The sequence below is a fragment of the Amblyomma mixtum genome, chromosome 5 (assembly GCF_055824585.1).
Source record: "Amblyomma mixtum isolate Tamu chromosome 5, ASM5582458v1, whole genome shotgun sequence".
NCBI lineage: Eukaryota > Metazoa > Arthropoda > Arachnida > Ixodida > Ixodidae > Amblyomma > Amblyomma mixtum.
In genome coordinates this window covers 88511577-88536972 of record NC_143016.1, presented here as the reverse complement: position 1 = coordinate 88536972, position 25396 = coordinate 88511577, and the positions used below count along the sequence as shown (strand labels likewise).

Sequence of the window (25396 nt, the reverse complement as noted above, 5' to 3'; positions counted from 1 at the left end):
CGATGGTTATATAGCCAGGCCTGCCCACAGAGCGGATGGGAAAAGTAAGGACCGGTCGCAGAGGGCGCTGCAAGTTGGTCGACGCCATCGTGACGACACCAATGAAACAAACAAGCAACCTCGCTCCTTTTCTTTCAGAGCGTCACTCTCAGAAAGATTCTGTGGTTGCTTTTGTTTTTGTTTTCTCTCTAGCAGCGCTTCAGTTTAAAGGCGGACTCCTGCAGCGCTGTCAGTCGTCACCGACGCCTCCATGCCTTCGTCGTGCCCGTAGAACAACGAGACCCGAAGAGCGTAATAGCGACCCATTCACCGAGGAGGCACCCTGTGTTTTCTCCTTAATTAACCTTCAAGTCAGCTTGTCACAGTGATTGTCAGTGATACATCACCAGTCACCGACCCTTAAGGTGTCGTAGGTGAAATGCCCTTGCTGCGTTGCGTAAAGTTAAAATTTTGCTTTTGGCTGGCATGCTATCGGCGAAAAGACTGCCTGTTACGTGATGGGGTTTCAAACGTTACTGCCAAAGAAGATGCCCGATCAGAATATGTAGTTATACTTACAAGGAAAAAGAGTTCACATGGCCTGGTATACTTGTCTTCTTCTTTCTTCTGTGCGCTCAAATACACAGCGATGGTGTGATGTGTCTGACAATAAATCGAACTAAGCCCACACAAACTGATTTTGATTGTTGGTTAAGAATTCTGAATTTTAATGCGCTCATTGCTTTGTGAGTTGCGATCGGTGTTTCTTTATGTGTTTTTTTAGACATTATCGTGCTTTTGCAAAAAAAACTGCTGCGACCGATTTGTTTGCTTTTCACAAAGCTTTCTGCGGCCACGCTTTAAAAAAGGATTTAATGTGAAACAATAGTTGAACGCAAGTATTGCATTTCAATAATAAACTGAGCAAATAAAGTCTACTAAAATAATGAGAAAGTTAAGAAATTGGGCTTTGTTTTTGCATCAACTGTTGCAATCACTCAACTTTTGGATACATATTTAGAAAAACGAAACATTGAATAACACCACCAATTGTTTCGGTTTCGGTTTCAAAATTTGTGTCAGCTAGCATTTAAAACTTTAGTAATGTGTAATTTATGTAATTATTGCAATAAAAATTGATGTTTTTTAACAACTATTTTTAAACTTTTTATAATGCACATTTTAGCGCCTGTAAATTTTGTTTTACACCACACTGGGCGTGACGTCACTCGTCCTAGCAGAGGATACGGCGAAGCTCTAGGTCGAAGTGAAATATTCCTTGCAAAATGTTTGGTGTGCTTGCCCGGTCTGGCGTCAACGCTCTACGAGCTGCTGCCATCCCCAAAAATGCACTTCTCCCAGCTGGTATGGACGTAGTGGTATCATATTGATTATTAGTGCTTTGAATGGCGTTAACCCTGATCGCGGTGTGCGAGGTGGTTTCCATGCATGTTATCTTTTCGGTGAGGACGACATGTAGAAAGCCTATGTTATTTTTTAAATTATGCTGGCAAGAATTCCATTGGCCCTGTGTTCCACGTCATGTCGACATTTGTGCTAGGATGCAAATTTGTCCTTATATTACCGCCTTATCTTGTAGCCACCGCCGGCTTGCGTACAGCTTTTCTGGAGTTTTCGCACACCTTACGTTATTCTAAATATGCGTCCTTAGGAGCAAGCAGTTTGTTTCGCGCATTTCTGTGTGCGTGATAGTGCTTTATTACTGTCACCACAACTTCTTGACGTATGCAGATAGACTTGACCTTCAAATAGGCCTCAACTCTTGCCACACTACAACTCCAACTTTTCTGCAGCTCCCCGTGTCACTGTAGTAATACTTGTGAAACCAAGCCTGTTATGTTCACTTACTAGTGGAGGTGTAACCGACTGAATAGTGCTGGATTATATTAACAGGCGCTGGCAGTGAAAAGTTTGCTTATTAAAAACCGTTGGCTACATTCGGCCACTGCTCACCACCGCAGCTTTTGGCCGCAAACCCTCGCCGTCACTCTCCATCACTTCAATGGAAGCGCCTTATATTTGCAGGAGTCGCCTCTGTGCGGCAGATGTCCAAGCACAGCCAGGAGACGGACGAGGAATTCGACGCACGCTACGAGGCGTACTTCAACCGCAAAGACATCGACGGCTGGGAGATCCGCAAAGCCATGAACGACCTGCAGGGATTCGATGTGGTGCCCGAGCCCAAGATTGTCATTGCTGCACTCAAAGCCTGCCGACGCCTCAATGACTTTGCCCTGGCTGTTAGGTTCCTCGAGGCCATTCAGGTTAGACATAGAAATTGAAACTGCTACCACACTACTCAACTTGCCGTTATTTTGTTGGGATTCAAGTCATCTCATCATGCGACTCAGAAGGGTAGCTCAGTTGTGATTGAGATCTCTGGCTTAAGAAGAATGCCCGCATGCCCATTCCACGTTTACGAGAATTGTATTTACTATCGCGCTCAATATGAGCTGCAGCGCACAAGATGTGGCGAGAGCTCAGTTGAAGTAGTACGAGCCCAGCCGTGCTGGAAATTTTTACATTTAGCTGTTGGTGCAAATACATTGGTGCACTGAATATTTTTGCAGGTTTGCGGCTCCAAGTGACAGCACATTGATTTATTAGGAGGCAGAAACCTCTCCATGCACGTTGCAAGTTATATTGAGCGTGACAGTACAACTTTGGCCTAGAACTGCTGTTAGTATATTAGTGCAAATCTCGACATCAATGCCTCCTGCCTTTAGACAACCGTACCTCAGAAAAAGCAGACTTCTCTACCTAGAGACAAAGAAGTGACTGCAGTGTCTGTACTGTTCATGGTATGCTTGTAACCCATGTGTTCAAAATTGCAAGTTTCTATTTTAAGGGTGGCATATTTGAACTCGACGTTATGGCTCTTGGTAAATATTTGTGTACCAGTGGCCACATATGTTGCTATCAATTATGACCAGGCTACTGGTCCTACAAGCAAAGTGAAGCTGTGAAACAGCTTCCAGGAATATTGCTTCCATGCCAGCGGTGACACTGCAGCAATATTTGATGCCATTCCAGCTTCACCTTCTTTCTGTGATCAGTAATCTGCTCATACTTGCTGGCCATATGAGTGGCCATTGAGATTCAAAGGGTTAAAGTGCTGGGAACTGCTGTTAATCAAGTTTTATGCATTGCAGTATCGTTCAGTTAATATGGTAGCTGTCAAAAGTGTTGCACAGCTTGGTCATAATTTCATTGCTCTTTTGTGCAGTACAAGTGCGGCAGCAGGGTGAAGGAGATCTACCCGTATATCCTCCAAGAGATCCGCCCCACATTGACTGAGCTGGGCATCAACACCCCGGAGGAGCTGGGCTTCGACAAACCTGAATTCTACGTGCCGCTTGACTATGAAACGTAGAGGTGAGCTAAATTGGACTTTTTTCTTTTTAACCCTTCAACGGCCTTAGATGAGCAGAGTACATTTTCAGCCATGGTCTCTTTGACATTTGACAAACCTGCTTCATCGAGTGTATTTCCATTATATCTGCAATACTTGTTTGTTTTTTTAAGGTGGTGCTGTGTTTGTAGTATGACCAATAAAGCTTGTTTTACTGCAGAAAAATAGTCCCTGCTAACATAGCAGGGACTACTGTAGTAAACATTCTAATCTGGCTCTTAGTGTAGATCTCAAAGTCAAGGACCAATTTGGCACTGCTTTAAATCTCTTAAACATGCTGATGGCAGTTCATGCAATTTACCGTCAGTCCTGTCCGGCATTGGTGTTACGGAAGCTGCTTAGCATTTTCATTTGTGAGCCCCGCCGCTGTGGCTCAGTGGTTACGGCGCTCGGCTGCTGACCCGAAAGACGCGAGTTCGATCCCGGCCGCGGCGGCCGATATTCAAGAGGGCCGTGTACTGTGCGATGTCAGTGCACGTTAAAGAACCCTAGGTGGTCGAAATCTCCAGAGCCTTTCACTACGGCGTCCCTCATAGCCTGAGTCGCTTTGAGACATTAAACCCCAATAAACCAAACCATTTTCATTTGTGAGAAGCCCCATAAAGGAGCGACATTGAATAAAAGGTTAAAATTTTTGTATTGACTGCTGGCGTGTTAATTATTGGCCATATTGGTGGTACTTCATGCTGCAATTTCAGCTGCATAAGATGATAACTTCCTTACCAAGAGTTAAAAAGGCGGGCTTCAAGCTACAGCTGACTGGGCTTATGAACCTTCCACCTGCTGTCTTTAGTGATGCTAAGGAAAAAAAATAGCAGTTTATTCTTTTGGTTTGACTTACACTTGTGCGAATGTTTTTATGCAGGTTGTTTTTATGTTTTGCTGGGTGGGTTGGAAAGACATCTTATCAGGTTATTCTTGGTTCGATTGCTTCACCTTTGTCTCGGCCATTGTACTGTGGTGTGGGCATGTGCAGGGTCTGTCCGAAAAGTATCCAGACTGATTTTCCCTAGCAATGTGGAACGTGATGTAGGGTGGCCTCCGTAGGCAGGGACATCGGTGGAAGATTTAGATAAATGAAGCGAACTGGCTCAGTTGCCTTCGAGCCTTTGCAAAGTATGGATCACGCCTGGAGTTTTCAAATGTCACAAGTGTAAAGAAAGAACAAAGGATGTCGAAGACAAGCGACATGCAGGATCAACAATCCGAAATGATGAAAATGTCACACAGGTGAAGGAACTTGTGGACTCTGACCGATGTGCGAGTGTGGGAATGATTGCGGAAATGTAGGATTTACAGTGAACAATTGTGCATTCCATTCTGTCAGACTATTTGCAGCTGAGGAAAGTGTGTGCGAAATTCGTTTCAAAGGTTTTGTCCAGACAGCAGAAGGAAGCCTATGCGTTGATTTGACTGGAACCATTACGCAGTGTAATAACCGGTCATGCAACATGGGTGTGAGAGTACAATCCTGACGCACGCGCACACACACACACGCACGCACGCACGCACGCACGCACGCACGCACGCGCACACACACACACACACACACACACACACACACACACACACACACACACACACACACACACACACACACACACACACACACACACACACACACACACACACACACACACACACAGAGAGAGAGAGAGAGAGAGAGAGAGAGAGAGAGCACCTTTCGTTGCCCAAAAAAGGCCCCCCATGAGCTAATCAAAAGTAAAATCCTTGCTCGTCTTTTTGACTCAGAGGGTGTTGTCCACAGGGAGTTCATACTTACCGTACAAACAGTGAGTACCTGATTTTATGTATAATGCTGAATTCCAATGGCAGATCGAGACCGCTGCGTGGGATCGCGTACGGAGCGCGTCGCAGCGCGCAGCTTCGCCGCCTCCCATTTTGCGATTGGAATGCCAGTGCTCCCTCGGGAGCGGAAAGTAGGCGCGCCGTCGGAGCGGACGCCCTGCTAGCTTCGTGTTCGAGTGCGACAGGAGTTGCGCGAGGCGCGATCTCTGCGTTGACAGATGCCGTTTCGGCGAAACAAAAAGGAGGTAGTACGAAGGCCGGAATGTAAAGCCAAAACTAAAGCGTATGTACAGGATGGTCCACTCTCCGTGAACACGCGAGTATGCGGCCGCGGTCTTCGGAGAGCCAGTGAGCCTGTTCCTACCGTTCACGAAAGAAGTGGTGGACGACGCGCAGGCAAGTCGCTCGCTGCTCGATTTTCCAGCCTTGCGACTGCGAGACGCAAGCCGCTGAACCAATCAGCGAGACAGTCGAGCTTTCGGCAACGACGCCGCCCGCGGACACGCCGAGCGACGAACTGCGCTGCCCCCCGGCCAACGTTTCTCCCTGGCTGCCTTAGTCGTCGCTAAGCCTAACTGTTTTTCATTGATGCCGCAGCTGAGGGCGCTTCGGAACTGGCCAGCGCTGTAGTAAAGGTGCTACTCGTGTCACAGTTTTACTGTGTTCCTCGTCTCATAATAAAATAAAGACATGATCGATTTCTGCGACGCCTCCAGCAGCGGAGCTAGCAGACAGCAGGCTAACCGCACTGGGCATCAGGAAGAAATTTGCTTGTATCGCAGTTATCACTTCTACCAGCAACTCGGTATTGGCCAACGATCCTCAAAAATGATTCATTTTTTATATTCCTCTACTCCAGGGCTTGTTATGAACGCGAACAAAGAATATTAGCACATTTTTCTGACGCCGGCGGCAGGCATATACAGGCCGGCAGCTTCACACTCGCTGTCCGTTTCAGACGAATCTTCACTGCTGGACTCTGAGCTTTCAGTGCCCGAGTCGTAACTGTCACTTCCATGAAGCAAAATTAGTGCCGCACGGCTCGAAGCAAGATCATTGCCGTCCACTGTTGACTGGAAAATGCCCAGCTGTTCCGGCTCGCCCGGCTCACCACGCTCACCACGTAGCGACGACAGGAACGAAGCGGCTGCTGCCGGTCGCGACAGGAAGCAGACGCAGCGGAAAAGAAAACGTCACGCGAGGTTCCGGTCAAATCCGCCGATTTCGGCGGTTCAAGTATCGCTGCTCCACGGAGCGATCCGGGATTTATGCCTGATCCCGATCTGCCATTGGAACATACAACTAGCGCTCCCATTTTGCCATTGGAATACGACTGATCCAAACCGAGCAGAAAAACTTGATCCCGATCTGCCATTGGAATTCAACATAAGTGTTCGAGTGGTTGAGGTTAAGGGCGCGTCACGTCCTAAGGGTGATCGCCGATACCGGGATTTGCCACCATGGCAATACGCAGAGTCGCACGGCTCTACATGTGAGGGAATTTCTGGCGAAGCACAGCGTGCCAATGCTGCCTCACCCTCTACAGTCCAGACCTGGCCTCTCCATACTTCTTTCTCTTTACTCGGGTTAAACAAGCCTGAAAAGATGCCATTTTAGAACAGTCAAAAGAATTCAAGCGACTTCATTGCAACGCCTGAAGGGGATTGCATTGTTTTTGCATTTGCAGACTTCCAGGGGGCAGCACCATATGTCGCATAAGTGCCAGAAACGGTGTATTAAAGGAGGATGCTATTTTGAGGATTTTTAAGTCATTTTGTTTATATCTGCTATCTATTTTTGTTTGACTGTAGTCCAGACACTTTTTGGACACATCCTGTACTATATGCTGCTCAAGTCTCTGTTTGATAGATTGGCGAAGCCAAGTGTCACTGAAGCACATGGCTGTGCTGTTCCTTGTTGACCTACACCATAGCAGAACAGTGTGCAGCAGGCAAAGAATGAAGGAAAATTTGTGGCACTGGGATGAAAACCTAGCACTTCCTGTGTACAAAATTGCTGTTATTTGTAGAACCCGTTTTTGCATGTATTCTTGTCTAAAGACTGGTGTTAGCCTCAGTTGCCTTTTATGCATCGTTCTCACTTGGTATGGACACGCTACTGGTTGTGATGTGTTCTCGCCATTAAATTGCTTCGCGCAGCTAGTTTGCTGGTTCATTACCAAGATCAGACACCAATTTACTGAAAGCTGAAACTCTTTAGCATAGTTAGTTCTGCTGCATCATCTCACTGGCTTTGGTGCTTGGCTGCTGGCCCCAGCGTTTCGTGTTCAATCTCAGCCACAGTGGCCATGTTTCTGTGATGGGGAAGTACAAAAACGCCTCTGTGCTGTGCAATGTCAGCGCATGTTAAAGAGGCCTAAGTTAATCCGGAGCCCTCCACTACCATGCCCTTATAATAGCACACGTCACTTAGAGACATTTTGAACGCAGATTATGCAGCAAAAATGGACACTGTTATGTAGACCAGCGGTCAAGGTGTCCACAGAACACATGCATTTCCAGCACACTGTAATATAATGGGAAACTGCTGAAAGTGCAGAAAATGTGGTTGCATAAATGGTGCTGTATCCTTCTTGGTACTGTTTGCACAAAGCAAGAAACGAGTTGAACTCTGGTTAGCAGTTGTACATGCGCACTCTTTACTCGCATGGCTATCTCGTGGTGGTGCCAGGCATTGGAATTCAAAGGTGTTGACTTGCACTGAAGCTGTGTGTGCAAAATAGCTATCATGCAGTGTTGCGTCACTGGGGCAGAACAGTGGACTTGAGTTTAGTGCTGATATAGCTGGATACTTCTGTGTCTAAGGAATGGCAACACCATTAACTGTTTCTTTGATCACGTCATACAGAGTTTTTTTTCAGCCAGTGAACATATATTAGTCAGCAGAAGTATGAATGTTTTCTTGCAATAATTCCAACTACATTCGGCTACATTTTTGCTGCCTTTGCAGGTTCGGACCGCACGCTGGAAGGAGGGCTTCTGTCACGGCATAGTCTGCAAGGTTGTTTTGTTTGCACATATAGGCAAGAAGAAAATAAATGAAGTGGTGAGGCAGCCGCCCGCCCGTCTCTCAGTGATTTGTCTGACTCTCTCTTAACCGGTGCACATATGAATGTGCTAGCATTGTCATAGAACCGGCGATTTTAGCAGACGAGTTGCACGAAGGAAACAGTAGTGTGGACATCTGATCAAACATGATTTGGTTGCACGTTCGACAGAAGTAGAATGACTTTATACTTGGAGAGATGCAAATGCACAAAGCAGTTGACGTAGTCATCGCCGTCTCACTAGGAGTGTAGGCCAGTGATGCGGCACGGAAGTTATGCCAAGTGGATGTTTTTACATGTCCCAAGATGGGATCATTCTTGACAGCCCCATGGATGACGTTATTGCGTAAGTGGATGTAGATATACAGTGATGTTCGCAAATTTTTGTGCCAAGACAACTTGCCCAGCCTGGTGAAGTTGGTGTGAACTGGAGATGGAACGAGTATTGTGCTGCTTAGCTCAGCTTGCCAGAGGCCAGCTTTGTGCTTCTAACCTGCTGTACTCAGAGCGTGACTATTACAACACTACGAAGCTGGCAACAAACTAGGAATGCACAAAGCAGCGAGCAAACAGTCTAGGGCTGTAGTATGCAATAATTCTTTTCGTCATTCATTTGTCCTCCTACAACTAGTAGTTGTGATTCTTGGATGTCGTGACTGACAGCTAAACAAGCAATGTTGTTCTCCAGTATCGAAAGCAGAGTTCACCAGCAGCAGCGAAGCTAATGAGTATCGTAAAATACAGGTCCAGATTGGCACAGGAGAGCAAAATGAAAAAAGGAAATATTCAGAGAGACGACGGTAGCTGCTATGGATGACAGCCCTCCTACTCACCGAGGATCTAAAATCTGCCTGGACTCTCTACATACTGCATGTTCCTCTATCATGTCTGATGAGCTTTACCTGCAGCTGTGAAGAGATTCCTTTGTAGTCTGCTGAACAGCATATTTAGGACCCTTTATTCTTGGGTTTTATTCATTTTTTTTTTTTTTTTCAGAATTTGGGGGGTTAGTTCGTTACTAAGCAAAAATTTCCATTACATAGGTCTTTTAGGGTCTTTTTTTTTTTGCAGCAATAAACAATTTACTATAAGTACTCGTCTTTGTGGGGGACACAGACTGCCCTTTTTTTTTCTCAGTATTTCGCAAAATGGAAATAACAGGTTGCGCAGAAAAAATTAGGGGTCACTTTGGCGACTAAAGTGGGTGCAAGGCAAAAGCCTGAGTACAGCATTCTGCCACGAATGTGGTTGTGAATGATGATTCAAGTGCTGCCAGCGAATGACGCGTCCATTGGCTGTCTGCGTGTGCTACTGATGTGTGTTTGCCTGTAAGAGTGGAACGCGACAGTGTCTTGCAACGCTGCCAGGGAGTCCACAGAACGCCATCGCCAATTCGGCTGTACGCCTTGCTGGACGGTAAATTTATTTTTTGAGGAAAGGAAATGTATCTCTCTCGCATATCTGGGTGGACACCTGCACCTCGCCATACGGGAAAGGGGAAAGATGGGAGTGAACGAAGACACCGTATTAGCTAGACGCGCCTTTGTTCATTCCAAACCATTCAGCTGGCATTACGGAGTGGCTAGCGTGCTCGTATTGCACTCCGGAGACCCTGGTTCGATTCCCCAACTCGACCAATTTCGTTCTCGGTTTTATTGATTTATGCGGTCTAACTAGAAAGGTTAATTAGGCTATTTCATATTTATATTATTGTATTTCTATCCATCGTGTTCTGTCATTCACCTGTCAAATGTTGGAACTGTCTAGGATGTTCGACACAACGTATATGAAACGAGAAACGTCCAACTGAGTGGGGAAGTGCGTGGTGGTGGAGCGAACGCGGTTTCGTACTTATCTGTTTTTTCAGCAGCGTCTCCTTCCGCGGACGCTGTTGTCGCTGCGACGCGCGTCTTTCTTCTCTTTTCCTCCACCTTCTGACCTCTTCATTCTCCTCTATCTTAATTAGGCTAATTGATTAATTAATGTATTAACTAAACACAGTCCCACTTAGAGCATCACTATACGATCCCTTTGATTGGTTGCATGGTTACTAGCCAAAGTACAATTGGCCCCATTTGAAATTCGCGCACTATGACGTCACGAGCATTTCGACCAATTGAAAAGCGTGACATTTTCTGTCGACAGCTCCTGCTTACAACGATGAGGCATTAAAGGCTTCCGCCTTAAAACCTGTTCATGAAATTAGACTTTTTCACTGCAATTATTTCGTTGCATAAACTGTCAAACATGTATGCAGCGCTTCGCCCGCATGCAAGACTGGCCAGCTTTGTGCGCTGCGAAAAGTTATTGAACATCACAGAGGCTATTCTTAACGAACAAGAACCCTGGAACCGGGCGTTATTAGCGTGGACAACGCTAGATACAAAATGCTGAATAAACTCCTGGTCAGTACCAGTGTTCTGGTACCGACACAATGATGGTAGATACGCCATCATTTAGATCAGTGACTCGGGCGAGACTATTACCAACAGGCCCCTGTTAGGCTAACCACCACCATTCACCCCACCTGGCCTCTCGCTTCAATAAGTTACTTCTCAAACTTACCCTCAAATTAGGCCACGTCGTGAATAGCAAGTGTTCAGAAGTTTAAAATCACTAGTTGAACAACCACTCCTCTGGAATAAGCACAGGTTATACAATAACTCCCGCGCAGTGTCTCCAGCTTTGTACAGGAAAACTTAAGTTTTCTATGCCTTTTCATATATACATATATCTTAATGAGCAACTCAATCCCTTGCCCTTGAGTGTTCTCTAGAAGGGGCTACTTTGGAGTGAAATCAGGTTTAACCTGTCTGTTTTTAAGAAATGGGTTTTGGGTGCAATAAATGGGTAAAACTTGATGAAGGGCCCTAGATATATTGAATACATTCTCCACATTCTACATAAAAAAACCATTATTTGAGTGGCGCCCATAAAAATCCATGGTTGCTTGCGGCATCTGCACAGGTACGTGCTGCTCCATCATAGCTGAGCATATTTTGGTCATGTAATGAGCTTGCCTCTGGAGTTCCCAAGCCAAATTCTGCAGAACCCTTTCGTACCCGAACCTGAGCACTTAAATGCATGCTAGCCTCGACACCCACCTTTCCTTTTATAGTTCAATAAAAACTTCAGAACAGCGACAAATGCCCCTCGAAGGAGACTCTGCAGGCAATGGTGTCGACCGATTGTCGTGACGTCACGGCTAACCTGCAGTTAATCCTCTAGCACCTGCCAGCCACCTGCGTTGTCCCACTAAAATAACTGCAACGTCATAAAATGTTGGTTGACACCATCGGCTGGAGGGCCTCCAGTGGATCTGTAGTTAATTCCCTTGCACCTGCCAGCCTCCTGTGCTGTCACATTAGCAGGTGCAAGGGGACTAACTGCAACGCCATGAAAACTGGTCAAGACTATTGGCCAGAGGGTCTCTTTTGAGTGGCACTTGCCACTACATTCTTGGGCTGTGTCCGACTATGCCTAACTTATTTTGAGACATAACTATACTGTAACAGCTTATAGCAAACTGTTTCACTCTAGAAACAGTCATTTTTTATTGAATTTGGTGATTTTAGAGGGCCTGTGTGCTTGCATGCCTTTTTTTTGTTTTGGTCATTCTGGGCAACAGAAGACAAGACATGCAGGGTTCCTTAGCACCTTTTAAAAATTTTGCTGCCCCAAAGCTAAAAGGACAGAACCCTTCGCTTACCAACTGCAAGCCTGGGCCCACTTTCCAGTACCAGACTAATCTTATTCCCGGTCTAAATGCTCACGAAAGGAAAGATGCATAACTGGCTCAACCGCACCTCGAGAAATAAGAAACAGGAACCTACTAAAAGCTTCAGTTGCCAGCTAGTGTTTCGGTTGTTTCTTTCTCACTGCGCAGTTCAGGTATCCATCCATAAAGTGAGCTAGTTAGATTCCTTTCCTTTCCTCGAAACCAAGAGGATTTAGACCGCCAATAATATTAGACTGGGAACTAGGCTATGTTAATTCATGCAAACGGGCTCTGGATGCTGGAACTGGCACAGAGCAGAATAGCATTACCAAAGCGTACACCGAATTACCTCAGACACACAGAACCAGGCAAATTGATAATGATCTTCACGTAAGGGGGTAAGGGAGGAACCATGAACGAAGCTTTTTGAGGCAGTTTTTAAGATGAATACCTTACATTTAGCAGTTTTAACTTAGTGATAAACAAATGGTACCAAATGTCAGGCATAACTGCAGCAGCTGGAATTTGCAAGCACTTGCATTTGACGTGACCAGCAATGCATGAGCTATGGTGAGACTTCTAATAACAGGCAATGCCTACAAGTAATTAGTCAAGCTGAGATGGTTTCAATTAGTTGTCCTGCTTCTTCACTGCTGGCTAGGATAGTACATTATATTGCTAAAACCGCCATCACGTCACAGGTAACAAGAGCATTACTGCATTCTGTGAAGATAGTTTTGAAACATCCTTGTAGCAAAACAGATTAACCTAAAGCCCCTAAATAAATGTAGCTTTTTTCCTACAGTCAGAGTGCATGGCTCAAATACTGCGCATGCCACGCAATGATTCAAGTGACAGTTATGTAAAGCTTGCCTTGCCTCAATGATCTGCATTTGGTTTTGCACCTCCAATAGCATACATCATCTTCCGTTAGGAACTACAACTTAGATGGATTTGGGAAATTGTTGAGCCCAGTGACGCCTTGGACATCTAGCAATACATGTCTGATGAAGTAAATGCCTCAAGTATTGCATTACCCAGTATATAGAAGTGCTGCCTTAACCTACATACCAAGAACCCAAGGAAAAAGAAAATACTAGTACTAGCAACTCTGCAAATATAAAACTATCACAGCAAAGGTGTACATGATAAACGTATACTAGTATGTGACAACACTGCACAGAAGTAACATTCATGCCATCAGACCTTGAAATGCCACATTTAATGCTTAACGTATCAGGTAAAAACATGCGCATCCAAAATGGCCACCAACTGTACACCAGGCAATGACTAGAGTATAAATGGAATGCTTCCGCAAGAAAAAGAAAATACTGGCAAAATCTGCTTAAGCAAAAAACACGCACCGGGCACAAGAAGCAACCTGCAGTTGCAGCATCACCAAAAGCGAGAATAAAATAATAATTGACCTTTTTCATGAGATCCTAGTTCGTACTGTGCACAGAGTTCTGCAGCACAGCGATGCATGTGCATCGCACTGGTATATGATGCGTGATAACAGGTAAAGAAAAAGTCATCTGTATGTGAGCTATGTAAGAACTGACAATGTGTGCTTCTATGTGCACACGTAACCTGCGCTACTACTATTTGTAATTGCAAGTACACAAAATATAAAAATTCATCCCGGAAGAAATTGACGTAAATAAAAGAGCATATAACAGTTGCTGATCATATAATCTAACAATATTAATGGCATTATAAAGACAGATATCTATTTTACTACGTGGAAGCTTCCAGTGCCACCGTCATCACTACACACTGAAGGTGTGTTCTACAATCAGAACTATAATTCTGATCCATCCTGATATTAACTTATGACTGCCTGAAAAAGGTCAATATACACATGAGCAAAGTTACAAAACTGCCACGACTTGACCTACCACTAGCAGCAAGGAAAATGTAACTAACAAATAATTTCTTGGCTATAGCGCACAAACTTTTTTGGCACTGAACATTTCCTTTGAACAGGTTTATCGGTTGCCAAAGTGAAAACTGCATGTGCTGAAGACATCTTGACTAACATTCAGAGCCAACCTGATTACAAAGGAAGGCTACGGCAAACAGCAAGCTTGCCTGTAACCCAGGAGAGATTGATTCATTTCTTACGTAGTACTTGGAAGTGAATCCTGCGCTACTCGAAGCCCTAGTCCCATTCAAACATCTTACAGCAGTTTCACTGTGATGAGGATGACATCCAAATTTAGCCATGCAAGGTTACTGAGCCATGCGTCACATTGGCCCCAACCACAAACATCGTCAGAACGCAATCATCCACTTCAGTAATACTTTGTGGCATACAGTCTTACTCTGTTCTCAGACAAGACTGTCTGCCACAGTTGTGGCTGTGCCTCGCGCCAAAGATAAAAGAGTTCTGGTACAGTCCCAGTTTCTTGTGCACTACTATTCACGTGCAGTGCTGAGCAGACATATCACAGCACAAACTGTAGTCCTGTTTTTAGTAAACCATTGCGGGCTCAGGAATCAATACAGAATATAGTCCTAAAATTTTTCGTTACAAAAAAAGATTGGTCAGCTAGCTATATGTCGGTGCCAAGGAAGGCAATAGCTTCGCCATGCAGACGCATCCCTTCAGTAAATGGAGGGCAGTAAACAAACAGCTCAATTTCACGCTGCGCTTGCCACTACAGATTCTGAGATTGCCTTGTCACAGCTTCAAAACTTGAAGCATTCCCCGGCAAGGAGAGGGCTCATAATACAATGCTGAGGTTCATCCAAATGAGTTGCGGCATAGCAGGTTGGAATGTTAACAACAGAATACGGATGTACACATCTGCACCCAAAGCACTTCCCAGGCCAAGACACTCCTCTTCAAGAAGTAGCACCAGTCACACCAGCAAGAGGACAACGACCAGTCACATAATGGAGCATGTCTGAGATGGGTTGCAACAGGAACACCTCTGACTGAGTGGTTTTGGTGGGATGAGGTCCAAGTCGTCGTCGTCGGGGGTCAAGTCAAGGTCGTATCCATCTCGGATTAGTTGTTGGGTGATTTCACGGGCAGCTGCCTTAGATGTGGGCTGAAACTCAAAATCCTCCTCACTGCGGCAAAGAAAGACAAGAGATGGTTGCCATTTAGCGGAATAAAACTGGTTGACGTTATTTCGCAAGCATAAAAAAAAAGGAAAAAAGGAAAGCCAATGAATCCAAAGGCCCACACACTACAGCGAGAAATACAATCTGTTTCATTGTTCTAACTTATAAAGCCACAGGAGCACAGTTATAGAACAATATGCATTTATGGACACTTCCATGTTATTGACCAACGACAACATATCTGCAGGTATATAACACACAGAAGTCCTGGAGAACACAGCTGCAGTTGAAAAAAAACTGGTGCAAGAATTGAACGTATCAGTGTGTGCACCTACGCATTACCAAAAATGAGCAGCCTGCATCTCATGCATGTACAGCCAGCTGCAAAAGTTTAACAAGCACAGAAGCAGCAAAAAAATTTCCTTACAGCCTATGCATGCAGCCAGTAATTTTGTAGCACAATGCAAGACTCAATATATCTGCTTTCACAGCCCGCTGAAAAAGATCGACCTTAATTACCACTTTCTATTGCAAGGGTCTGCTTGTTCTCACTGTCAATGTGAGCCTATAGATTATTCAATTGACATAAAATACTTAGGATTATATTTTGCAGTGGCCTTTCATGAAATGATCACCTCGACTATTTTTGTAAAAGACTCCAAGCCATCTGCTTCATGCTTATTAGGTACAATATACCGCTTGCGGTACAATATGCTGTTATAAATGCTCTTGGTTACAGCATACTGCAGTACAGTGCAACTGTCTATGGCCAGTGTGCAGTTTGCTGGAAGATGAAGACCAGCTCAGTGTTACGTTCACTGTTGAAAATTACTGGCTCCAATTTACACCTTGGTTTCAATTCCTATGGTTTTGAAACATTCTTTGATCGTCTGTTGTTGGAAACTTGTAACCTATGGTTTTGAAACATTCTTTGATCGTCTGTTGTTGGAAACTTGTAAGGCATTTATGGTTTAGTAAATATAAGATCCCTTAGCCATAAGCGACGGAAAGAGAGCAAGAGATTATGACGTCCCCTTTCCAAATAATCTTCATGCCAAAACTAAATATAAACTAAAAAAGATGTTGAGATTACACTGTTAAATAATGGGTTTATGGCTTTGTACACAATTTTTTTACTTCTTATCACATAAATTCTTGTGATTTCAGGGTTCAGCTGCACGATTTATCTTACGACCTTTGCAGAATTCAGGAGTGTAAAGCAATGTGCACACTACTCTGTAATGGCAATGTATTATTTTCAAAACAGTTGTTGAAAGAAATTTTCTTACTGTATTCTCAATTACATTGATGCTGGGTATTACTGAGTGACACCTTTTTCTTTTCTGCATGGCCTTACAGCTGAGCAGTATTCAGTGTAGAACCGGTTTTTTTTTTCTTTGCATTTTTTTTTCTTACTAAACTTATGCGATGAGTTATGGTGTTTGTCATGGCTTAGCATGCCTTCTGCGCACGTCACAGGTTCACTGCCTGTCAAACACTGCGGCTCAAGCCCCATTTTTGTTCTTTGTTTATATTTGGTGTTACACAGTATTGTCATCATTATCATTTTTATTATGGTCAAATTAACAGGTGTTCCAACATGACCATGCTGCTGTACACTGTACAAATAAGACATAATGGGTTACACCGAGCATGAAGTTACATAGAGTTTTACAAATATTTTTTTAATTCAACACATCTTCCCGAGTTAAAATTTGGATATAAATTGTGTTAATTCAAAAAAGTTTCTTAATTTAATTTGTTGATTTTTTAGGATAACTTTTTTCCGGGAGAAATAATTGACTAATAATGCTTACTTCAGTGGCAACAAAATGCTACACTTTTTCTGCTTACTGTTTTCATAAACAATTAAAAAATGGCAGGTTGCACCAAGAAACTGCCATCAAATTAGGTGCTTTCGTTTTATCATTCATTACAATAATTTAACTGCATACACTGCCATCCCCTACGTGGAGCACTTCCGCAACTGTGCTAGACTCGCCTGCCTTTGTACGAGGTGCTACCCAAAAGTTGGGGGAATTCAATCAAAAAAAGAAAAAAATGGTCACCTTAACTCCCAGTTTGTATCATTTCCTTTGAAGTAGTCACAATGAGCATGTATAAGCCTCACCCAGCATGTCTCCCATAATTCCATGCATCAGTGGAAGTTGCCTAGTGTTACTACATTAAGAAGCTCCTGCAATTCTGACTGGATCTCTTCAATTGTGCTAAACCGATGCCCTTTCAGGCTCAATTTTTGTTTTTAGGTACAAGAAGTTACAAGGGGCACAGCCAAGCGAATAGGGCAGGTACAGAAGCACTGTGGTGTTTTTGGAAGTCGGGAACTGTAGCAAGAGCGACTGCGTTGTTATAGTGGAGCAACTAGTTGTTGTTCTTCTATTTTTCCAGAGGCTTGTTTAGAAAACTGTCCCATATGACTGTCCTACATTGTCATGGATATCGTGGACAGCTCGCCTGCGATCTGTAAACACAGCCTAGCAGACTACTGCTACGGTGCTATCCTTGTTGGCGGTCATCCAGAACACTCATCACTATCAACACACATTCGGCCATTTGGCCTTCCTTTGCAAATTAAGAAACCAAATAAAACCAACCTGAAAACCAAATACAACTCAATATAAGTTTGGACATACATCAACCCTGCATTTCCAATGCCTCGCATGCCAGCACAATACAGAAAATGTTTTGCCTGCTTTTGACACAGCTAAAGTATTACAAAATTTTTATTTCACACAAGTCCTCAGGTTAAAAGAAAAGTCCTCAGGTTCTTCCAGGCAACTTTTACAGTGACACAATTAGAGATAAATTTCGAAAATATGCCCACTTGCTGCTTCTTTTTATGTTCTTATGACTGCCTAGTTTAAGATACTTTCCTCTGATTTATCAGTAGATGGTAACAATGAATTTTAATGAGCTGACCTCCCAGCAACGGTGTAGCTTTGCCCTTGTGCAATGGCCCAATTTTTGTAATTCTGGTCTAATATGCTTATATGGGACAAGCCACATGTAATCAGCAAAACAGTAGCCAACCTGTCAGATTTCCACGTAACCAAAGGCTCAGTGTCTCCTGATGGTTGTGCAGTTGACCCTTGGCCTTTGTTGGGCACAGGAAGCCTATGCAAGTGACAAAAGAGGAGGTCTGAATGCTCAGCAGTTAATTCAAATTAGAACGTCTTCCCGTTCCGTAAGAGAGGTTAATATGTTACACTCACACTGAGATGCATGTTACAGCAACAGCACTGGCACCAAATAGTCACACCACATACTAACCTCTTAGGTCGTTTACCTCCTCCCTTTCAATTAGAGGAAGCTCATTTAGTTTACTAATCTATTTCTTCTATGGGCATTCAGCACCTAAGTATAAAAAAGTTACATCTAACCACAGCCCAAAAGAATTTAAAACAGCTACCAAGAGAGAGAGAAAAAAAAAAAAAAAGATGCTACTAACAATTTCTCTGTCCAAAAAAAAGGTTACCATTTTAAAAACATGCCACTCTTACATGTATAGATAAAAAAAGAAGGCAGGACAGAAAATTAGGTAACGCAGTGAGCTAGGAGACAAAAGTAGCAGAACAAAGAGAAAAGGGCTCGTATCAGAACTGAATATAACTTCTTTGCATGCAATCTTCGAAGATATGTTCTACCAGCCATGCTTTTCAATGATATGCCTCGAAAGCCAGTTTGTTTCTAGCAAAGAATCAAATGAGCAAGCGCTTTCTACACGAATGCATATATCCACTTCAAGCAAAATCTGGCTTCATCTACCAAATTTTGCAGCAAATAACCTGTGCCACTTTAGGCGCAAGCGGCAGTAACAACACTGCTACTACTACTAAGTAATGCGAGGTCTGCATGTCTATAGAGACATACCTGCTTCGTGGTAACAGTGTCTTTTTGGGCTGGGTGTCGATGCACGCATTTCGAGTCTGCTGCCGAATTTTCTTTGACTGCTGGATGTGCCTCTCTGCGAAAAACACAGGCAGTGCCATACAGAAAACACTGCTGCAAGAAAACAAGCAACCCATGAAGAGCACTACAAAAAATTTGTGTCTAGGTTGCTGCTACCTTAAATTTCCGTGCTGCTTCAGTAAAACAGATAACACACACACCTTCTGAGAGTAGAACACACTGTGGCAGTATTGGGCACTTAATGGCAACTGGTTTAATGCAAACAGAAAAAAGATGTAACATTGAGACCATGTAAAGGCAACGTCGATAACGAAATCAAAAGCACTACTAAACAGCCGCAGCACTACACTTGCTTAAAAACATCACAGATGGCACCATAATATTTTCCTTTTTGTTTTCTTTCATCAGTGCCTCTCCTCAGTGTGAAAGTTTCGTTGCATGTCAGTGCAGTCAAATTATGGATTTCCAGCTGCAGTGAATGCCACGGTAAATATAATTTCTTTTTTTTTTTTTTGCCAGGCCATGACAGGAAAAGAGCTGCTTGCCTGTGCCTAGCAGGTATTCAGCAAAATACTTCAATGACCTCACTTTTCCTCATATAATTTATTAACTAGTACCAAGAAGGCTTTCAACCACAGCCATGATTTCTAGAAAGCAGCGGCTGGACAGACTCCCTGGCAAGTGAGGTTGGTTTCGTAGATCGTTGCGCTTCCTCAGCCCGCTGTTATAAGAAAAGGCACCCCTTTAAACGCAAGCTACCCACTCAGAAAATGTTACGTTACGCATCATACGACCTTCATTGTCAACGTATAGTGTGGTACGCTCAGTAGCTATGGCATTCAGCTCCTGAACATGCAGTTGCAGGATCAAATCCTGATTACTGTGGTAACATTTCGATGGAGGCAAAATGAACAAACACTTGTGTGCCGTGCAGTGCACAATAAAAAAAATCCAAGTGGTTGAAATTAGCCCAGAGACTACCATTACGAAGACGGCCTTTCCCTTCACCCGTTCCTTCACCTTATCCCTCAAAGCAGGTTTAAAGTGACCACTGCGTGCAGGACAATTACTGCGCCTTTCCATTGCTCATAACCGCCCACTTCAATGCAGACCTCCCACTCATTTTGTATTGGCATACACCTTCATTTTCGCATCGTCTTCCTTTTTCCGACAGAAAGCATTTGACTATGAATCAGTTTGTAGAAACTCCAACACAGGCAGGAAAGGTATTATGCGTACCTAATCGTCTGTGGAGCTGGAGTGCTCTTGACTTTGATGCCACTTGCTCTTGAGAACTCTTCTGCGACTCCTCTGGCAGTGCATCCTGCAACCGCACATGTCAAAATTTCAGTGGGGATAGGCTGCGCGGGGGACCACATCCAGGATGACTCTCCTAGCAGAGGCTGTAGAGAATACTACAGTTCTCATTCACCATCACACATTCACACATTTAGTCATTATTCATGAGATTTTAGTTCTCAACCAGCACAGAAAAAGAAATATTGGTACAAAAGGTAACGGATGCAGGGGCCTTTACTTTAACAGCGCAGTTACAACCAGGCATCTGACAGTACAGTGGTGAGCAGCCTTGTCTAGAGCGCTCGGGCGGTGCACTTCCTTGCAAACAAATCCAGATTTTGTGGCAGCCTCTAGGGTCCAGCTGCAACGCTTGCACGGAAGTAGCGCCAGATAGCCTCGTAAACAAAGCAGGCACGAAAACTTTGCCCTGTAATGAGGGGCTGCTCTCTAATTTCGGTTTTTGTTACCAAGTGCGCACTGCTCAAGCGCTCTAGACAAGGCTGCTCACCACTGTACGAAACTTCTCAGGAGACATGAATCTGCTGATCTGCGGAGCAATGCAGGCACTGCCAAACGACAACGCTCTAGCACGTTGCTTTAGATTTTTATACAGCAGCATAAAACATTGCAAACTACTGAAGCTTTATCGGTAAATGAGACGTGCGCGATGCGAGAGCCGAATCTAGCTGATCACATGTGCGCATTTTCATGTTGCTGACTGATCTGAACTTCTGCTAACGGTCATTAACAACGTACCAGCCGTGAGCACAAGTACTGCTGGGATCTGTACACGAGCAGCGCAGCAAATATGATTGCGCGTTTGCTACTTCGAGCATTAAAAACGAGTTGTAAACGTCATTATGCGACAGATCGAAAAAACTTTACGCCTTCCTAGGCTGTATCGCACTACCGTCGCCTCCGAGACCGCGGGCAGAGAAAACATGTAACAAGAAAACGCACACCAACCGCGACAGATGGTTCCTACCCGTGCCCCGTGGAGCGTCGACGGAGCACAGAAAATGGAGAACGGCATCGCCTTCGTCCTCATCAATGCACGACAGAGACAAAGGTGTGCAAACCTGGGACTTGTCTACAGCGCCTTCTGCTTCGTCCATGTCTGCTTCACAGCCATCAAATTTCTTCAAGGAAGCCGGTTGATCTTGCTGCGACCGCTCACCACCATTACAGCTGTTCGTCTTCGAATCGCTGTCGATCCCGCTGTCTTCCATGGTACCTAGGCCGCTAGCGCAGGGCTTTGAACTCTAGTGTGTAAGTGCAGCGCCTCATTTTGCAACATTCGCTAAGCTAAACTAATCGCATCTACACTTTCGAATCGCGAAGCTACGGAGGCATCACATCAACACCAACACATTGCAGACGGTGGTTGCCTTGCTTGCAACCTCGACGACAGGTGCGAGGCCATGACCACAAGGGCAAGGCACCCTGACGTCGAGGCTGTTCGCGGGCCGCGCCAAGCCGCGCGTTGCGCGCACGCGCTAGTTAACGAGCGGGTATTCCCCTTGCGTGCAAAGCAAAAACACGCAACACATTACGAGGGGGAGCAAATATTCAAGAGCTCCCCACTGCTCTTGGCATGAACTCGATTTCTAGCCACCCTCAGATGTTGCATAGAAATCGCATTTTGAAGACCGCGCGCTTCCAGAATTTCATACAGATTCATATAATAACATGCACTGAAAAAATGCATGTTGTGAACAAACGCACGCTTCTTCCTTTATTAATTACTCAGCCGCGATAGGTCTGCCGTTCGGCTGCTGATATTAAAAGTTCCGAGTTCGGTCCCGACATCCCGACCGCGGCGAAATGCTCGAAATTCCAGACACCGCCCTCTATGTCGTGTTTCTCTCTCACGTGAACAGTAAAGGTGTTAAAAATACTGCGCTGCAGCTGACGAGTGTGAAGCAGGAATCTTCGATTGTGCTGGCACTCCTAATTCTGGCTAATTTCGAGTGTAGGAAGCTCTAGGCTATACCTATATACGTTTTACAACAGAAAAATTACTGCTCCAATCTGGTGCATTTAAAGCAGACATGCCTGAAGTTGTGTCCAATCTATGCCAATTTGCTGCAGGTCACTGCACCAACTAATCCAGCTGAAATTATATAACAACACCAGCCTTCAAGTTCATTAGTGTTCGGGCTCGTCGTAAAACTTGCTTTTTGTTGTAGAATTTTACTTTGGTTGTGCTGGCACTCTTAGAAGTGTTGTGTATATTAAAGCGCAAGACATGCTCATGTGCTTTACATGCGAGCACGCAAGTTCCTTAGCTACAGCGCTTGATAAAGGGGGGGACTAAGGGGGCTGCAGCTCGGGGCCTCACCTCCGACAGCAGGAGAAGGGGGCTCATTTATTCTAACCTGCTTAGTATGGAACCACGGGCAATGGAACTTCGAGTGATACGTGTGAAGCGAGAAAACCAGAACGAGGATGGTTGGTTTGGTTTTTACGAGGAGGCGGGCCCCTAGCTAATGTAACTTCGTTTAGCCAAATCAGTTGGGGAGAGCTTGCCGAGCTGCAAAAACAGGAATCCCCCACCACCCCGGAGGGGGCCCACTTTCTTATGAAGCGATATATGTTTGCTTATAGATTGCAGAAGGGTTTTTGTGGTTTTCTGCCAACCACCCCATCCAGTGACGTCTGAAGGTGTAGTATGTTTGAGAATCCTGGCATCGGCATAACATCCGCTTTTACAGAGCGGATGTCATGCCGATGTTTACAGACCCGCAAGTTGTCGGTCAGCCCACGTGGCTCTTCCGTGGCGCTCGGCCACAGACGGACATGTGTCACGCGTTCCAAGAGTCGCATTGTGTTCTTTGCGTTGTAAAACTAATGCTAACTAATGCTAAAGCGTTACTGTTGCATGAATCTCACTGATCGCACTTTGTTATTTTTAATTAGGTGGAATTACAATGAAACATATGGGATATATCCCAGTAGTGTAGCAGGTGGCAGGGGGGTCAGTAAAGAGACAGGGGGCCTCCATGCGCACTAGCCCAGGGTCCCCATTTTTCTTAACCCGGCCATGCTTAGCTAGACAAAGAACAAAAAAGGAACGACATCAGGCACAAGCAGCCATGCCAATTCTGGTCCATTCCTACCTTCTGACGAAAGCCCTTCTTTGTTCCTTACTTTGCAGTAATATCAATGAGCTACCAAACTGAGCTTTGGTAGCGCGTTTTCATTTTGTTGTCATTCTTTCAACCATCAGTTACTCACAGGAAGATTGCAGCATATTGTAAACTGTGTGGAGCCACAGATTTTTGTTTTGCACCTCTCACTGCATTCAGCAATCTGTTCCTATCGACATCTACAATAGCAGAGAATCCAGCAATGAAAATTTAACAGAAGAGCTGAGCTTACCAAGTATATTTAGACAAGCAAAAAGGAACAAAGAGAAGATGCCAAGTTCTGAGGATAGCAATTTTACTTTTAAGCTGCAGCAGACATGACAATGGTGAAATAAGTTATAAGGACCAATTGCATAAAACACACTAACCTGAATTGAGGGTTAACAGTATGAGTAGACAAACAAATAAATAAGACCAATTATGCTCAATTTAAACAAAAAGAAAAATGACGTATTTCTGTAGGAGCAGAGATGACAATAAAGCACACAGAACTGCCACGTTTATTAACATTATTAACAGAAAATAAAGAGTAAAAATGACAAGTTCACTGACAATCAAACTTTGTGTTAAAGCACAACACAGAAGCAGCTTCAATTTCAATGCAACAAAACTACTATATATCACACTTTATTTTGGTTCCACACTAAGAATGTAGATAGGAAGCTAAATATTGGCTGGTTTCTTGTTTCTGGCTAAAGATCACTGTTTTTGGTTAAAACCAAAAGGAACTGAAAATTATAGTTTAATTTACTCTTAAAGTTCAGTTTTACCCAACAGTTAAATTTATTTCTAATATGTTTCTACACTCTCAATAAGAAAAAGCTTCTATGGGAAAGCCTGCAGTAGCTCAGTGGTTATGGCGCTCAGCTGCTGACCCAAAAGACGCATGTTCGATCCCGGCCGCAGTGGTTGAATTTCGATGGAGGCGAAATTCTAGAGGCCCGCGTATCGTGCGAAAGAACCCCAGGTGGTCAAAATTTCTGGAGCCCTTCACTATGACGTCCCTCATAGAACGAGTCGCTTTGCGACATTAAAGCCCCATAAACCTATATGCACCTATAAATTAAAGTACTTCTAAGTGCCAAATATGCCACATCAACCAGACATAAGTGAAAACAAGCGTGTACATATTCCCACAGTACATAGTTCAAGTTCATACAGCATTCGAAATCCAAAACGAAGAATGCCGCCAGTTAGAACAAACTACGGAAGACAAGCATTATCTTTTCAAATAACGAATGCTTTGAACAGAACAGTCATGATGCAGATAGACTTTAATAAAGGTGCACAATTTTTTAAGAAATACTGTAAGAAGTTTCTTGTGAACAGCGGTACTAAACTCTCATTACTGTAACTATTCCGAAAAGTGTAACCTTCGTTCTATCTTGTATTCCTCTTGTGTTGTCCTACTAACTGTAATATGATCTAATGTCTTCGCTTGGCGACGAATCTCACGGTTGCGTCTACTGGGTATAAAGTGCTGATGTGTAAATCATGTATTGGTTTAATGCTGCATTCAGTTACTCCCGATGTACAACTCAATTACTGTTTTTTTGTATCACCACTCTGTTGTATAGCAAAAGAAATTGTCTCTAATGCCGTGTGATTCTGACAGGAAATAGCCACCTTTTGTTTTCCCATTGACTGACCCTAGGACGACTGCTTGACCGAACTTTGTAATGCTAGTTTTGTTTTATGTACATTGTGCAAGGGGGCCGGGGCCCTTGTCAGGCGCTCCGTCGCCTTTAGCCTCGGCCCCCTCTTGGACTGTGTCTGAGGAAACAATAAATAAATAAAGAAAGAAAGAAAGAAAGAAAGAAAGAAAGAAAGAAAGAAAGAAAGAAAGAAAGAAAGAAAGAAAGAAAGAAAGGAAGCCCGAAGGCAAAACGAAGAAGGGACAGGAAAGAGCGCTGACTGACAACTGAATTTATTGAATGGAC

The 25396-nt window shown here is 44.1% G+C and overlaps 2 protein-coding genes across 3 annotated transcripts; one reads left to right on the top strand and one right to left on the bottom strand.

Moving 5' to 3' along the window:
• Positions 1 to 1195: 1195 nt before the first annotated feature.
• COX5A (Cytochrome c oxidase subunit 5A) lies at positions 1196 to 8303 on the top strand. Its single transcript, XM_089545484.1, has 4 exons — positions 1196 to 1344; positions 2026 to 2264; positions 3227 to 3375; positions 8192 to 8303. The coding sequence occupies exons 1-3, from the start codon at positions 1266 to 1268 to the stop codon at positions 3371 to 3373; spliced, it is 465 nt and encodes a 154-aa protein (XP_089401610.1). The 5' UTR covers positions 1196 to 1265; the 3' UTR covers positions 3374 to 3375; positions 8192 to 8303.
• A 5242-nt stretch (positions 8304 to 13545) lies between these two features.
• Positions 13546 to 21739, bottom strand: LOC149342941 (protein FAM219A-like). 2 transcript variants are annotated; one of them, XM_089545478.1, is made up of 5 exons: positions 21387 to 21733; positions 20248 to 20332; positions 18970 to 19063; positions 18130 to 18213; positions 13546 to 15084 (listed from the first exon to the last, which is right to left on the bottom strand). In XM_089545478.1, the coding sequence occupies exons 1-5, from the start codon at positions 21534 to 21536 to the stop codon at positions 14898 to 14900; spliced, it is 600 nt and encodes a 199-aa protein (XP_089401604.1). In that variant the 5' UTR covers positions 21537 to 21733; the 3' UTR covers positions 13546 to 14897. The 2 variants fall into 2 exon arrangements, with proteins under 2 accessions (XP_089401604.1, XP_089401605.1); XM_089545479.1 differs by lacking the exon at positions 18130 to 18213 and having other exon boundaries at positions 21387 to 21739.
• Between the last annotated feature and the right edge of the window lie 3657 nt (positions 21740 to 25396).